The 14691-nt window shown below is 49.6% G+C and overlaps 1 protein-coding gene across 1 annotated transcript in view; it reads left to right on the forward strand.

Moving 5' to 3' along the window:
• EDRF1 (erythroid differentiation regulatory factor 1) overlaps window positions 1–14691 on the forward strand; it is a 104053-nt gene that overhangs the window by 80592 nt on the left and 8770 nt on the right. The window contains exons 18-21 of the mRNA XM_038743665.1: window positions 658–887; window positions 3506–3664; window positions 4550–4699; window positions 11774–11927. Of these exons, the coding sequence (XP_038599593.1) occupies window positions 658–887; window positions 3506–3664; window positions 4550–4699; window positions 11774–11927 (693 nt within the window). The remainder of the gene's footprint in view (window positions 1–657; window positions 888–3505; window positions 3665–4549; window positions 4700–11773; window positions 11928–14691) is intronic.

Consider the following 14691-nt stretch of genomic DNA (forward strand, 5'->3'; position numbering starts at 1 on the left):
CCCGGGGCCTGGGCGGCAAGGTTGGCATCTCCTCCGTGAGCCAGACCCCTTTGCCCCAAAACACGGCTCGTGGCCTCGCTTGTCCCGGGGATTTAGTATCTGAATATCGCGGCTCCCCATCTTCCTTTGTCTGGGGAGCGAGGGAGACAGAGAAAGTGTAAGTTTCTCAAAGCTGGGGGATTGGGACGACTTCATTTTATCAACCAAGCCATCTTCCCGGTGCCCGGGGCCCCGGGCGGCAAGGTTGACATCTCCTCCATGAGCCAAACCCCTTCGACCCAGAATAGGGATCGTGGCCTTGCTTGTCCCGGGGATTTAGTATCTGAATATCGCGGCTCCCCATCTTCCTTTTAGTCTGGGGAACGAGAGAGACAGAGAAAGCGTAAGTTTCTCAAAACCGGGGGACCGGGCCGACTTCATTTTATCAACCAAGCCGTCCTCCCGGTGCCGGGGCCCCCGTCCCGGATAGCGTGCGCTCCTCACGGCTGAGCCAACCTTTCGGTGATGGGGAAGACCCCGCCGCTAACCGCGCTCACGGCCGGCCCGGTTCCCGCCACGGCCGTAGCCCGGCGGAGCGCGTTTCGGGGGGAGGCGGGCCGGCGACCCCGGCCCCCGCCGGCCCGGCCAGCCAAGCCCCCCCCCTTCCCGCGCTTCCAGCGAGCAGGAGCGTGTCGGCCTCCGAGCAGCAGCTGTGGAAGAAGAGCTTCTCCTGCTTCGAGCAGGGCATCCGCCACTTCGAGGCCATCGAGGACGCCACCAACGCCGCCCTGCTGCTGTGCAACACGGGCCGCCTCATGCGCATCTGCGCGCAGGCCCACTGCGGCGCCGCCGCCGTCGCGGGCGGCCAGCGCGAGTTCTCCCCCGAGGAGGCCCTCTACTACCATAAGGTGAGCGCCCGGCCCGCCGGGGCCCGCCGCCCCTCTCCCAGCCGTCAGGCGAGGCTAGTGACCGAGCCCTCACTGCGGGGGCGAGAACAGTAAAGCAGAGTTGGTAGGTAGGTTCCCTGCCATCAAGGAGATTATAATAATAATAATCATGGCATTTATGAAGCGCTTACTACGTCCAAAGCACTGTTCTAAGCGCTGGGGAGGATACAGGGTGCTCAGGTGGTCCCACGTGGGGCTCCCGGTCGTCATCCCCGTTTCGCAGATGAGGGAACTGAGGCCCCGAGAAGTGCAGCGACTTGCCCAGTCACCCAGCTGACGAGTGGCGGAGCTGGGATTTGAACCCATGACCCCGGACTCCACTGAGCCGCGCCGCTGCTTCATTCATTCAGTCGTATTTATTGGGTGTTTACTGTGCTAAGCGCTTGGGAAGTACAAGTTGGTAACATATAGAGGCGGTCCCTACCCAACCGCGCGCTCACAGTCTTCCATAATGATGGCGTTTGTTAAACGCTTATTATGTGCCAAGCACCGTTCTAAGCGCTGGGGAGGATACAAGGGAATCAAGTTGTCCCATGGGGGGCTCACAGTTTCAGTCCCTACTTTATGGATGAGGGAACTGAGGCACGGAGAAGCCAAGTGACTTGCCCAAAGTCACACAGCTGACAAGTGGCGGAGCTGGGATTAGAACCCACGACCGCTGGCTCCCAAGCCCGGGCTCTTTCCGCTGAGCCATGCTGCTGCCTCATTCATTCAATCGTATTTATTCATTCATTCATTCATTCATTCAATCGTATTTATTGAGCGCTTACTGTGTGCAGAGCACTGGACTAAGCGCTTGGGATGTCCAAGTTGGCAGCATAGAGAGACGGTCCCTACCCAACAGTGGGCTCACAGTCGAGGAGGGGGAGACAGACAACAAAACAAAACATGTGGACGGGTGTCAAGTCATCAGAATAAATAGAAGTAAAGCTAGATAATTCATTCAATCATTCAATCGTATTTATTGAGCGCTTACTGTGTGCAGAGCACTGTACTAAGCGCTTGGGATGTCCAAGTTGGCAATATATAGAGACGGTCCCTACCCAACAGCGGGCTCACAGTCTAGAAGGGGGAGACAGACGACAAAACAAAACATGTGGACGGGGGTCAAGTCATAAGAATAAATAGAAGTAAAGCTAGATCATTCATTCATTCATTCAGTCGTATTTATTGAGCGCTTACTGTGTGCAGAGCACCGGACTAAGCGCTTGGGAAGTCCAAGTTGGCAACATAGAGAGACGGTCCCTACCCAGCAGCGGGCTCACAGTCGAGAAGGGGGAGACGGACGACAAAACAAAACATGTGGACGGGGGTCAAGTCATCAGAATAAATAGAAGTAAAGCTAGATAATCCATTCATTCATTCAATCGTATTTATTGAGCGCTTACTGTGTGCAGAGCACTGGACTAAGCGCTTGGGAAGTCCAAGTTGGCAACATAGATGGTCCCTACCCAACAACGGGCTCACAGTGGAGAAGGGGGAGACGGACGACAAAACAAAACATGTGGACGGGTGTCAAGTCATCAGAATTAATAGAAGTAAAGCTAGATAATCCATTCATTCATTCGATCGTATTTATTGAGCGCTTACTGTACTAAGCGCTTGGGATGTCCAAGTCGGCAACATAGACGGTCCCTACCCAACAGCGGGCTCACAGTCGAGAAGGGGGAGACGGACGACAAAACAAAACATGTGGACGGGGGTCAAGTCATCAGAATAAATAGAAGTAAAGCTAGATAATCCATTCATTCATTCGATCGTATTTATTGAGCGCTTACTGTACTAAGCGCTTGGGATGTCCAAGTCGGCAACATAGACGGTCCCTACCCAACAGCGGGCTCACAGTCGAGAAGGGGGGAGACGGGCGACAAAACAAAACATGTGGACGGGGGTCAAGTCATCAGAATAAATAGAAGTAAAGCTAGATAATCCATTCATTCATTCAGTCGTATTTATTGAGTGCTTACTGTGTGCAGAGCACCGAACTAAGCGCTTGGGAAGTACAAATTGGCAACATACAGAGACGGTCCCTACCCAACAGCGGGCTCACAGTCTAGAAGGGGGAGACGGATGACAAAACAAAACATGTGGACCGGTGTCAAGTCATCAGAATAAATAGAAGTAGAGGTAGATCATTCATTCATTCATTCAGTCGTATTTATTGAGCGCTTACTGCACTGTACTAAGCGCTGGGGAAGTACAAGTCGGCAACACCTCAAAGAAAAAGCCCGCACCGGGGGTCCCGACCGCCGGAGCCCCGGCACGATCCCCGAGGCCCGGCCTGGAGTTTTAGAGCCGCCCGCCGCTTCCGGATCGGGAGAGCTTTCCAGTCCTCCCGCGCGGAGCCCCGTTTCTCCCAAGGGGGGATCCCCGGGCCCGGTTTGGCGGGTGGGCCGCCGTTCGAGCCCCGTTCTTCCGCTCCCCCTTCTAGACCGGGACCGGACGGGAGCCCGCCGTGGGGTAGGGACCGTCTCTAGATGTTGCCCACTTGGACTTCCCAAGCGCTTAGGACAGTGCTCTGCACACGGTAAGCGCTCAATAGGTACGATTTAACGAATGAATGAATGAATGCTCCCCAGGCTATCGATTATTACCTGAAGGCGCTGAGGGCGTTGGGTGTGAGGGAGGTTCACCCGGCCGTCTGGGACTCGGTCAACTGGGAGCTGTCTACCACGTACTTCACCATGGCCACGCTGCAGCAGGATTACGCCCCGCTCTCGCGGAAGGCCCAGGAGCAGGTAGGTCCTGCGTTCATTCAGTCGTATTTATTGAGCGCTTACCGTGTGCGGAGCACTGGGCTAAGCGCTGGGGAAGTCCAAGTTGGCAGCATCTAGAGACGGTCCCTACCCAACAGCGGGCTCTGCGGTTCCTCGACGCCCTGAATTGGCGGGCGGTGGGGGGACGCGGGTCCTCGGGGTCCGGTCCATCCGCCCGGCCGTTAATCATCATCATCAATCGTCTTTATTGAGCACTTACTATGTGCAGAGCACTGTACTAAGCGCTTGGGAAGTACAAATTGGCAACCTATAGCCGGAAACGTGCCACGGATCCGTCGCCCCGCTCCCTCCCACTGAGCGGTCAGCGCGTAGTCTGTCGGGCAAACGGCGCGCGCCGAGAAATTGGGAATAAGCGGCTTCCTTCCTCTTCCGTTCCGCGAGAGGCTCGTTTCTTCCCCTCTCGCCTTGGCGGCCAGCACGTTTGGCGCCGGCAACCGAGGCAATCAATCAATCAATCAATCAGTCGTATTTATTGAGTGCTTACTGTGTGCAGAGCACCGGACTAAGCGCTTGGGAAGTCCAAGTTGGCAACATCGAGAGACGGTCCCTACCCAACAGCGGGCTCACAGTCTAAAAGGGGGAGACAGAGAACAAAACCAAACGTACTGACAAAATAAAATAAATGGAAGAGATATGTACAAGTAAAATAGAGTAATAAATATGTACAAACATATATACAGGTGCTGTGGGGAAGGGAAGGAGGTAAGACGGGGGGGATGGAGAGGGGGACGAGGGGGAGAGGAAGGAAGGGGCTCAGTCTGGGAAGGCCTCCTGGAGGAGGTGAGCTGTCAGTAGGGCTTGGTAGGGTGCGGGGCTGATGGTGCTCGGGGCCGGGGTGTTTTGTAGATCGAGAAGGAGGTGAGCGAGGCCATGCTGAAGTCTCTGAAGCACTGCGACGTGGACACGGCCTCGGCCCGCCAGCCTCTCTGCCAGTACCGGGCCGCCACCATTCACCACCGGCTGGCCTCCATGTACCACAGTTGCCTGCGGAACCAGGTGACGCGGCCCGGACGGGTAGCGGGGGGCCCCCCCGGGGCGTCTCCTGGTTGCAAAATCAATCAATCAATCGTATTTATTGAGCGCTTACTGCGTGCGGAGCACTGCACTAAGCACCTGGGAAGTCCAAGTTGGCAGCACACAGAGACGGTCCCTACCCGGCAGCGGGCTCGCGGTCTAGAAGGGGGAGACAGACAACCAAATCAAACATATTAACAAAATAAAATAGATAGAATAGATACGTACCAAGTAAAATAAATAAATAGAGTAATAAATATGTACAAACATATATCCAGGTGCTGTGGGGAAGGGAAGGAGGTAAGGCGGGGGGGATGGAGAGGGTGTCCCCCCCACGTCGCTTCGCTCAACGGGGCGGAGGCGGCAGAAATAGTCAATCAGTCAATCAATCGTATTTATTGAGCGCTTACTGTGTGCAGAGCACTGGACTAAGCGCTTGGGAAGTACAGGTTGGCAACATATAGAGGCAGTCCCTACCCAACAGTGGGCTCACAGTCTAGAAAGGGGAGACAGAGAACCAAACCGAACGTATTAACAAAATAAAAGAAATAGAATAGATATGTACAAGTGAAATAAAGGAATAAATAGAGTAATAAATGTGTACAAACATATATACATCTGTACAGGTGCTGTGGGGAAGGGAAGGAGGTAAGATGAGGGGATGGAGAGGGGAGGAGGGGGGCTGCGAAAGGACGTGTGCCGGCTTCTCTCGCGTCCCCCCACGTCGCTTCGCTCAGCGGGGCGGAGGCGGCAGAAATAGTCAATCAATCAATCAATCGTATTTATTGAGCACTTACTGTGTGCAGAGCACTGGACTAAACGCTTGGGAAGTACAAGTTAGCAACATATAGAGGCAGTCCCTACCCAACAGTGAGCTCACAGTCTAGAGGGGGGAGACAGAGAACCAAACCAAACGTATTAACAAAATAAAATCAATAGAGTAGATATGTACAAATGAAATAAAGAAATAAATAGAGTAATAAATCCGTACAAACATATATACATCTATACAGGTGCTGTGGCGAAGGGAAGGAGATAAGATGAGGGGATGGAGAGGGGAGGAGGGGGAGAGCGAAAGGATGCGTGCCGGCTTCTCTCGCGTCCCCCCACGTCGCTTCGCTCAACGGGGCAGAGGCGGCACAAATAATCAATCAATCGTATTTATTGAGCGCTTACAGTGTGCAGAGCACTGTACTAAGCGCTTGGGAAGTACAAGTTGGAAACATATAGAGGCAGTCATCATCATCAATCATATTTATATGTGCAGAGCACTGTACTAAGCGCTTGGGTAGTACAAATTGGCAACATATAGAGACAGTGCCTACCCAACAGTGGGCTCACAGTCTAAAAGGGGGAGACAGAGAACAAAACCAAACATACTAACAAAGTAAAATAAATAGAAGAGATATGTACAAGTAAAATAAATAGAGTAATAAATCTGTACAAACATATATACATATATACAGGTGCTGTGGGGAAGGGAAGGAGGTAAGATGGGGGAAGGGAGAGGGGGACAAGGGGGAGAGGAAGGAAGGGGCTCAGTCTGGGAAGGCCTCCTACCCAACAGTGGGCCCACAGTCTAGAAGGGGGAGACAGAACCAAACCAATCGTATTAACAAAATAAAATAAATAGAATAGATATGTACACGTAAAATAAATAAATAGAGTAATAAATCTGTACAAACGTATATACATAGATACAGGTGCTGTGGGGAAGGGAACAGTGGGCCCACAGTCTAGAAGGGGGAGACAGAGAACCAAACCAAACGTATTAACAAAATAAAATAAATAGAATAGATATGTACAAGTAAAATAAAGAAATAAATAGAGTAATAAATCTGTACAAATGCATATACATAGATACAGGTGTTGTGGGGAAGGGAAGGAGGTAAGGACGGGGGATGGAGGGGGGGAGGAGGGAGGGCGCAAAAGGACGCGTGCCGGCTTCTCTTGCGTCCCCCCATGTTGCTTCGCTCAACGGAGCGGAGGCGGCAGAAATAGTCAATCAATCAATCAATTGTATTTATTGAGCGTTTACTGTGTGCAGAGCACTGGACTAAGTGCTTGGGAAGTACAAGTTGGCAACATATAGAGGCGGTCCCTACCGAACGGTGGGCTCACAGTCTAGAAGGGGGAGACAGAGAACCAAACCAAACGTATTAACAAAATAAAATAAATAGAATAGATATGTACAAGTAAAATAAATAAATAAATAGAGTAATAAATACGTACAAACATATATACATATATACAGGTGCTGTGGGGAAGGGAAGGAGGTAAGATGAGGGGATGGAGAGGGGAGGAGGGGGGGCACGAAAGGACGCGTGCCGGATTCTCTTGCGTCCCCCCACGTCACTTCGCTCAGCGGGGAGGAGGCGGCAGAAAAAATCGGCCAGACCTGCCCCGTGCCCTCCTGGCCGGAGTTCTCAGCCCCTCCGGAGCTTAAGAGAATAATAAAAATAATAATGATGGTATTTGTTAAGCGCTTACTATGTGCAAAGCACTGTTCTAAGTGCTGGGGAGGTGACAAGGCGATCAGGTTGTCCCACGGGGGGTGCTCACGGTTTTAATCCCCATTTTCCAGATGAGGGAACTGAGGCCCAGAGAAGTGAAGTGACTTGCCCAGAGTCACCCAGCTGACAGTTGGCGGAGCCAGGATTTGAACCCATGACCTCTGGCTCCAAAGCCTTGAGGCACGCCGCTTCTCCGGGGCTTTGAAGTCGTCATCCCCGTTTTCCAGATGAGGGAAGAGAAGCAGCGTGGCTCAGTGGAAAGAGCCCAGGCTTTGGAGTCAGAGGTCATGGGTTCGAATGCCGCTCCGCCACATGTCTGCTGTGTGACCTTGGGCCAGTCACTTCTATGTCAGCCACGCTGCGGTGCGCTGCATGCAGAGCACTGTACTAAGTGCTTAGGAGAGTAAAAAGGATAAAAAAAGGAAGATGGGACATTTGTTGGGCACTTACTATGTGCCAGGCAGCGCTCTAAGAGCCGGGGTAGATAGAAGATGATTGGGTTGGCCGTGGTCCCCGTCCCACATTTTGAATCCCCATTTTTCAGGCACTACTTCATTCATTCATTCAATCATATTTATTGAGCGCTTACTGTGTGCCGAGCACTGTACTAAGCGCTTGGGAAGTAGAAGTTGGCAACATATAGAAGACGGTCCCTACCCAACTGTGTGAACTGACAAGTGGCGGGGCCGGGATTAGAATCCACGACCCCTGATTCCCAAGCCCGGGCTCTTTCCACGGAGCCACGCTGCGGTGCCCTGCGTGCAGAGCACTGTACTAAGTGCTTAGGAGAGTAAAAAAGACAAAAAAAAGGAGGAGGGGACGTTTGTTGGGCACTTACTATGTGCCAAGCAGTGTTCTAAGAGCCGGGGTAGATAGAAGGTGATAGGGTTGGCCGTGGTCCCCATCCCACATTTTGAATCCCCATTTTTCAGGCAGTGCTTCATTCATTCATTCAATCAATCGTATTTATTGAGCGCTTACTGTGTGCCGAGCACTGGACTAAGCGCTTGGGAAGTAGAAGTTGGCAACATATAGAAGACGGTCCCTACCCAACTGTGTGAACTGACAAGTGGCGGAGCCAGGATTAGAATCCATGACCTCTGATTCCCAAGCCCGGGCTCTTTCCACGGAGCCACGCTGCGGTGCCCTGCGTGCAGAGCACTGTACTAAGTGCTTAGGAGAGTAAAAAAGACAAAAAAAAGGAGGATGGGACGTTTGTTGGGCACTTACTATGTGCCAGGCAGTGTTTTAAGAGCCGGGTTAGATAGAAGATGATTGGGTTGGACGTGGTCCCCGTCCCACATTTTGAATCCCCATTTTTCAGGCAGTGCTTCATTCATTCATTCATTCAGTCGTATTTATTGAGCACTTACTGTGGGCAGAGCACTGGACTAAGCGCTTGGGAAGTAGAAGTTGGCAACATATAGAAGACGGTCCCTACCCAACTGTGTGAACTGACAAGTGGCGAAGCCTGGATTAGAACCCACGACCCCTGATTCCCAAGCCCGGGCTCTTTCCATGGAGCCACGCTGCGGTGCCCTGCGTGCAGAGCACTGTACTAAGTGCTTAGGAGAGTCAAAAAGACAAAAAAAGGAGGACGGGACGTTTGTTGGGCACTTACTATGTGCCAAGCAGTGTTCTAAGAGCCGGGGTAGATAGAAGATGATTGGGTTGGCCGTGGTCCCCGTCCCACATTTTGAATCCCCATTTTTCAGGCAGTACTTAATTCATTTATTCATTCAATCGTATTTACTGAGCACTTACTGTGTGTAGAGCACTGTACTAAGCGCTTGGGAAGTAGAAGTTGGCAACATATAGAAGACAGTCCCTACCCAACTGTCTGAACTGACAAGTGGCGGAGCCGGGATTAGAATCCAGGACCCCTGATTCCCAAGCCCAGGCTCTTTCCACGGAGCCACGCTGCGGTGCGCTGCGTGCAGAGCACTGTACTAAGTGCCTGAGAGAGTAAAAAAGACAAAAAAAAAAGGAAGACGGGACATTTGTTGGGCACTTAGTGAGTTCACAGGAGCTTAATGTCCTGTCCCTCCTTTGGCTTTTTTCCTTGGCGTCTTTAAGTACCTGATTTGAAATGATTAAAAATTCCTTCCGAGGGGCTGTTGGATTTTGCTCGATTTATGCTCAGAGGGCATGGCTGTACGTATTTACTATTCTATGCATTTTATTTTGTTTTAGACTGTGAGCCCACTGTCGGGTAGGGACTGTCTCTGTATGTTGCCAACTTGGACTTCCCAAGCGCTTAGTACAGTGCTCTGCACACAGCAAGCGCTCAATAAATACGATTGATGATTTCGTTAATATGTTTTGGTTTGTTGTCCGTCTCCCCCTTCTAGACCGTGAACCCGCTGGTGGGTAGGGGCCGTCTCTATATGTCGCCAATTTGTGCTTCCCAAGCGCTTAGTACAGTGCTCTGCACACAGTAAGCGCTCAATAAATACGACTGAATGAATGTGCCAAGGAGTGTTCGAAGAGCCGGGGTAGATAGAAGATGATTGAATGTCCTTTAGACTGCGAGCCCACTGTTGGGTAGGGACCGTCTCTTTATGTTGCCAATTTGTACTTCCCAAGCGCTTAGTACAGTGCTCTGCACCCAGTAAGCGCTCAATAAATACGATTGAATGAATGAATGTGCCAGGGAGTGTTCCACTGTGGACCACCCCCTTCTCCTCAACACGTTATCTGACCTTGGCTTCACAGACTCCGTCCTCTCCTGGTTCTCCTCTTATCTCTCCGGTCGTTCTTTCTCAGTCTCTTTTGCAGGCTCCTCCTCCCCCTCCCATCCTCTTACTGTGGGAGTTCCCCAAGGTTCAGTGCTTGGTCCCCTTCTGTTCTCAATCTACACTCACTCCCTTGGTGACCTCATTCGCTCCCACGGCTTCAACTATCACCTCTACGCTGATGACACCCAGATCTCCATCTCTGCCCCTGCTCTCTCCCCCTCCCTCCAGGCTCGCATCTCCTCCTGCCTTCAGGACATCTCCATCTGGATGTCCGCCCGCCACCTAAAGCTCAACATGTCGAAGACTGAGCTCCTTGTCTTCCCTCCCAAACCTTGTCCTCTCCCTGACTTTCCCATCTCTGTTGACGGCACTACCATCCTTCCCGTCTCACAAGCCCGCAACCTTGGTGTCATCCTCGACTCCGCTCTCTCATTCACCCCTCACATCCAAGCCGTCACCAAAACCTGCCGGTCTCAGCTCCGCAACATTGCCAAGATCCGCCCTTTCCTCTCCATCCAAACCGCTACCCTGCTAATTCAAGCTCTCATCCTATCCCGTCTGGACTACTGCACTAGCCTTCTCTCTGATCTCCCATCCTCGTGTCTCTCTCCACTTCAATCCATACTTCATGCTGCTGCCCGGATTATCTTTGTCCAGAAACGCTCTGGACATATCACTCCCCTCCTCAAAAACCTCCAATGGCTACCGATCAATCTGCGCATCAGGCAGAAACTCCTCACCCTGGGCTTCAAGGCTCTCCATCACCTCGCCCCCTCCTACCTCACCTCCCTTCTCTCCTTCTACTGCCCAGCCCGCACCCTCCGCTCCTCCACCACTAATCTCCTCACTGTACCTCGCTCTCGCCTGTCCCGCCATCGACCCCCGGCCCACGTCATCCCCCGGGCCTGGAATGCCCTCCCTCTGCCCATCCGCCAAGCTAGCTCTCTTCCTCCCTTCAAGGCCCTCCTGAGAGCTCACCTCCTCCAGGAGGCCTTCCCAGATTGAGCCCCTTCTTTCCTCTCCCCCTCGTCCCCCTCTCCATCCCCCCGCCTTACCGCCTTCCCCTCCCCACAGCACCTGTATATATGTATATATGGTTGTACATATTTATTACTCTGTTTATTTATTTATTTATTTATTTTACTTGTACATTTCTATCCTACTTATTTTATTTTGTTGGTATGTTTGGTTCTGTTCTCTGTCTCCCCCTTTTAGACTGTGAGCCCACTATCGGGTAGGGACTGTCTCTATGTGATGCCAATTTGTACTTCCCAAGCGCTTAGTACAGTGCTCTGCACATAGTAAGCGCTCAATAAATACGATTGATTGATTGATTGATTGATTGAAGAGCTGGGGTAGAGAGAGAAGATGATTGAATGTCCTTTAGACTGTGAGCCCACTGTTGGGTAGGGACTGTCTCTATATGTTGCCAATTTGTACTTCCCAAGCGCTTAGTACAGTGCTCTGCACACAGTAAGCGCTCAATAAATACGATTGATGATGATGAATGAATGAATCGGAACGAACGACCGGATGATTTATTAAGCGCTTACTATGTGCAAAGCACCGTTCTAAGCGCTGGGGAGGATACAGGGCGATCAGGTTGTCCCACGGGGGGCTCCCAGTCTTCATCCCCATTTTCCAGATGAGGGAACTGAGGCCCAGAGAAGTGACTCACCCCAAATCCTACAGCTGGTGGAGGCGGGATTTGAACCCGTGACCTCTGACTCCAAAGCCCGGGCTCTTTCCTTTCCCACACCGGGCTCACCGTCTCCATCCCGGTTTTCCATGCGGTTGTGGCGCAGGTGGGGGACGAGCCCCTGAGGAAGCAGCACCGGGTCCTGGCGGAGCTACACTACGGAAAAGCGGCCAAACTGTTCCAGCTGCTGCGGGACGCGCCCTGCGAGCTGCTGCGCGTCCAGCTGGAGAGGGTGGCCTTCGCCGAGTTCCACATGGCCAGTAAGTAGTAATAATAATGATGATCAATCAGTCAATCAATCAATCAATCAATCAATCAACCGTATTTATTGAGCGCTTACTGTGTGCAGAGCACTGGACTAAGCGCTTGGGAAGTCCAAGTTGGCAACATCTAGAGACGGTCCCTACCCAACAGTGGGCTCACAATCAATCAATCAATCAATCGTATTTATTGAGCGCTTACTGTGTGCAGAGCACTGGACTAAGCGCTTGGGAAGTCCAATTTGGCAACATGTAGAGATGGTCCCTACCCAACGGTGGGCTCACAGTCTAAAAGGGGGAGACAGAGAACAAAACCAAACATACTAACAAAATAAAATAAATAGAATCGATAGGTGCAAGTATAATAAATAGAGTAATTAAATCAATCAATCAATCGTATTGAGCGCTGATTGTGTGCAGAGCACTGTACTAAGCGCTTGGGAAGTACAAGTTGGCAACATATAGAGACGGTCCCTACCCAACAGTGGGCTCACGGTCTAGAAGGGGGAGACAGACAACAAAACCAAACATACTAACAAAATAAGACAAATAGAATAGATACATACAAGTAAAATAAATAAATAAATAGAGTAATAAAATCAATCAATCAATCGTATTTATTGAGCGCTTACTGTGTGCAGAGCACTGGACTAAGCGCTTGGGAAGTCCAAGTTGGCAACATGTAGAGACGGTCCCTCCCCAGCAGTGGGCTCACAGTCTAAAAGGGGGAGACGGAGAACAAAACCAAACATACTAACAAAATAATATAAATAGAATAGATATGTACAAGGAAAATAAATAAATAGAGTAATAAAATCAATCAGTCGTATTTATTGAGCGCCTACTGTGTGCAGAGCACTGGACTAAGCGCTTGGGAAGTACAAGTTGGAAACACATAGAGACAATCCCTCCCCAACAGTGAGCTCACAGTCTAGAAGGGGGAGACAGAGAACAAAACCAAACATACTAACAAAATAAAATAAATAGAATAGATATGGACAAGAAAAATGAATAAATAAATAGAGTAATAAAATCAATCAATCGTATTTATTGAGCGCTTACTGTGTGCAGAGCACTGGACTAAGCGCTTGGGAACTACAAGTTGGCAACATCTAGAGACGGTCCCTACCCGACAGCGGGCTCACGGTCTAGAAGGGGGAGACAGAGAACAAAACCAAACACACTAACAAAATAAAATAAATAGAATAGATATGAACAAGAAAAATGAATAGAGTAACAAAATCAATCAATTAATCATATTTATTGAGCGCTTACTGTGTGCAGAGCACTGGACTAAGCGCTTATCAATCAATCAGTCCATCTTATTTATTGAGCACTTACTGTGTGCAGAGCACTGGACTAAGCGCTTATCAATCAATCAATCAATCAATTGTATTTATTGAGCGATTACTGTGTGCAGAGCACTGGACTAAGCGCTTATCAATCAATCCATTGTATTTATTGAGTGCTTACTGTGTGCAGAGCACTGGACTAAGCGCTTATCAATCAATCAATCGTATTTATTGAGCGCTTACTGTGTGCAGAGCATTGGACTAAGCACTTATCAATCAATCGTATTTATTGAGTGCTTACTGTGTGCAGAGCACTGAACTAAGCGCTTATCAGCCAATCAATCCATCGTATTTATTGAGCGCTTACTGTGTGCAGAGCACTGGACTAAGCACTTATCAGCCAATCAATCCATCGTATTTATTGAGCGCTTGATGTATACAGTGCACTGGACTAAGCTCTTATCAATCAATCAATCAATCGAATTTAGTGAGCGCTTACTATGTGCAGTGCACTGGACTAAGCGCTTATCAATCAATCGTATTTATTGAGCGCTTACTGTGTGCAGAGCACTGGACTAAGCGTTTGGGAAGTCCAAGTTAGCAACATATAGAGACGGTCCCTACCCAACAGTGGGCTCATAGTCAATGGAAAGGGCCCGGGCTTTGGAGTCAGAGGTCATGGGTTCAAATCCTGGCTCTGCCAACTGTCAGCTGGGTGACTTTGGGCAAGTCACTTCACTTCTCTGGGCCTCAGTGACCTCATCTGAAAAATGGGGATTAAAATCTGCGAGCCCCCCGTGGGACAACCTGATCGCAGTTTAAGTGCTTAACAAATACCAACATTATTATTATTATTATTATTAACAAATGCCATCAATAGTGCTTGGCACATAGTAAGCGCTTAACAAATACCAACAATATCATTATTATTAACAAATGCCATCATCATTATTATTATTATTGTATCTCCCCTGGTGCTTAGAACAGTGCTTGGCACATAGTAAGCGCTTAACAAATACCAACAATATGATTATTATTAACAAATGCCATCATTATTATTATTGTATCACCCCCCAGTGCTTAGAACAGTGCTTGGCACATAGTAAGCGCTTAACAAATACCAACAATGTTATTATTATTCACAAATTCCGTCACTATTATTATTCTATCTCCCCCAGTGCTTAGAACAGTGCTTGGCACATAGTAAGCGCTTAACAAATACCAACAATATTATTATTATTGTTGTTGTTAACAAATGCCATCATTATTATTATTGTATCTCCCCCAGTGCTTAGAATAGTGCTTGGCACATAGTAAGCGCTTAACGAATACCAAAAATATCATTATTATTAACACATGCCATCATTATTATTATTGTATCTCCCCCAGTGCTTAGAACAGTGCATGGCACATAGTAAGCGCTTAACAAATACCAACAATATCATTATAATTAACAAATGCCATCATTATTA

Source organism: Tachyglossus aculeatus, chromosome 3 (assembly GCF_015852505.1).
Source record: "Tachyglossus aculeatus isolate mTacAcu1 chromosome 3, mTacAcu1.pri, whole genome shotgun sequence".
In the NCBI taxonomy this organism is placed as follows: Eukaryota; Metazoa; Chordata; class Mammalia; order Monotremata; family Tachyglossidae; genus Tachyglossus; species Tachyglossus aculeatus.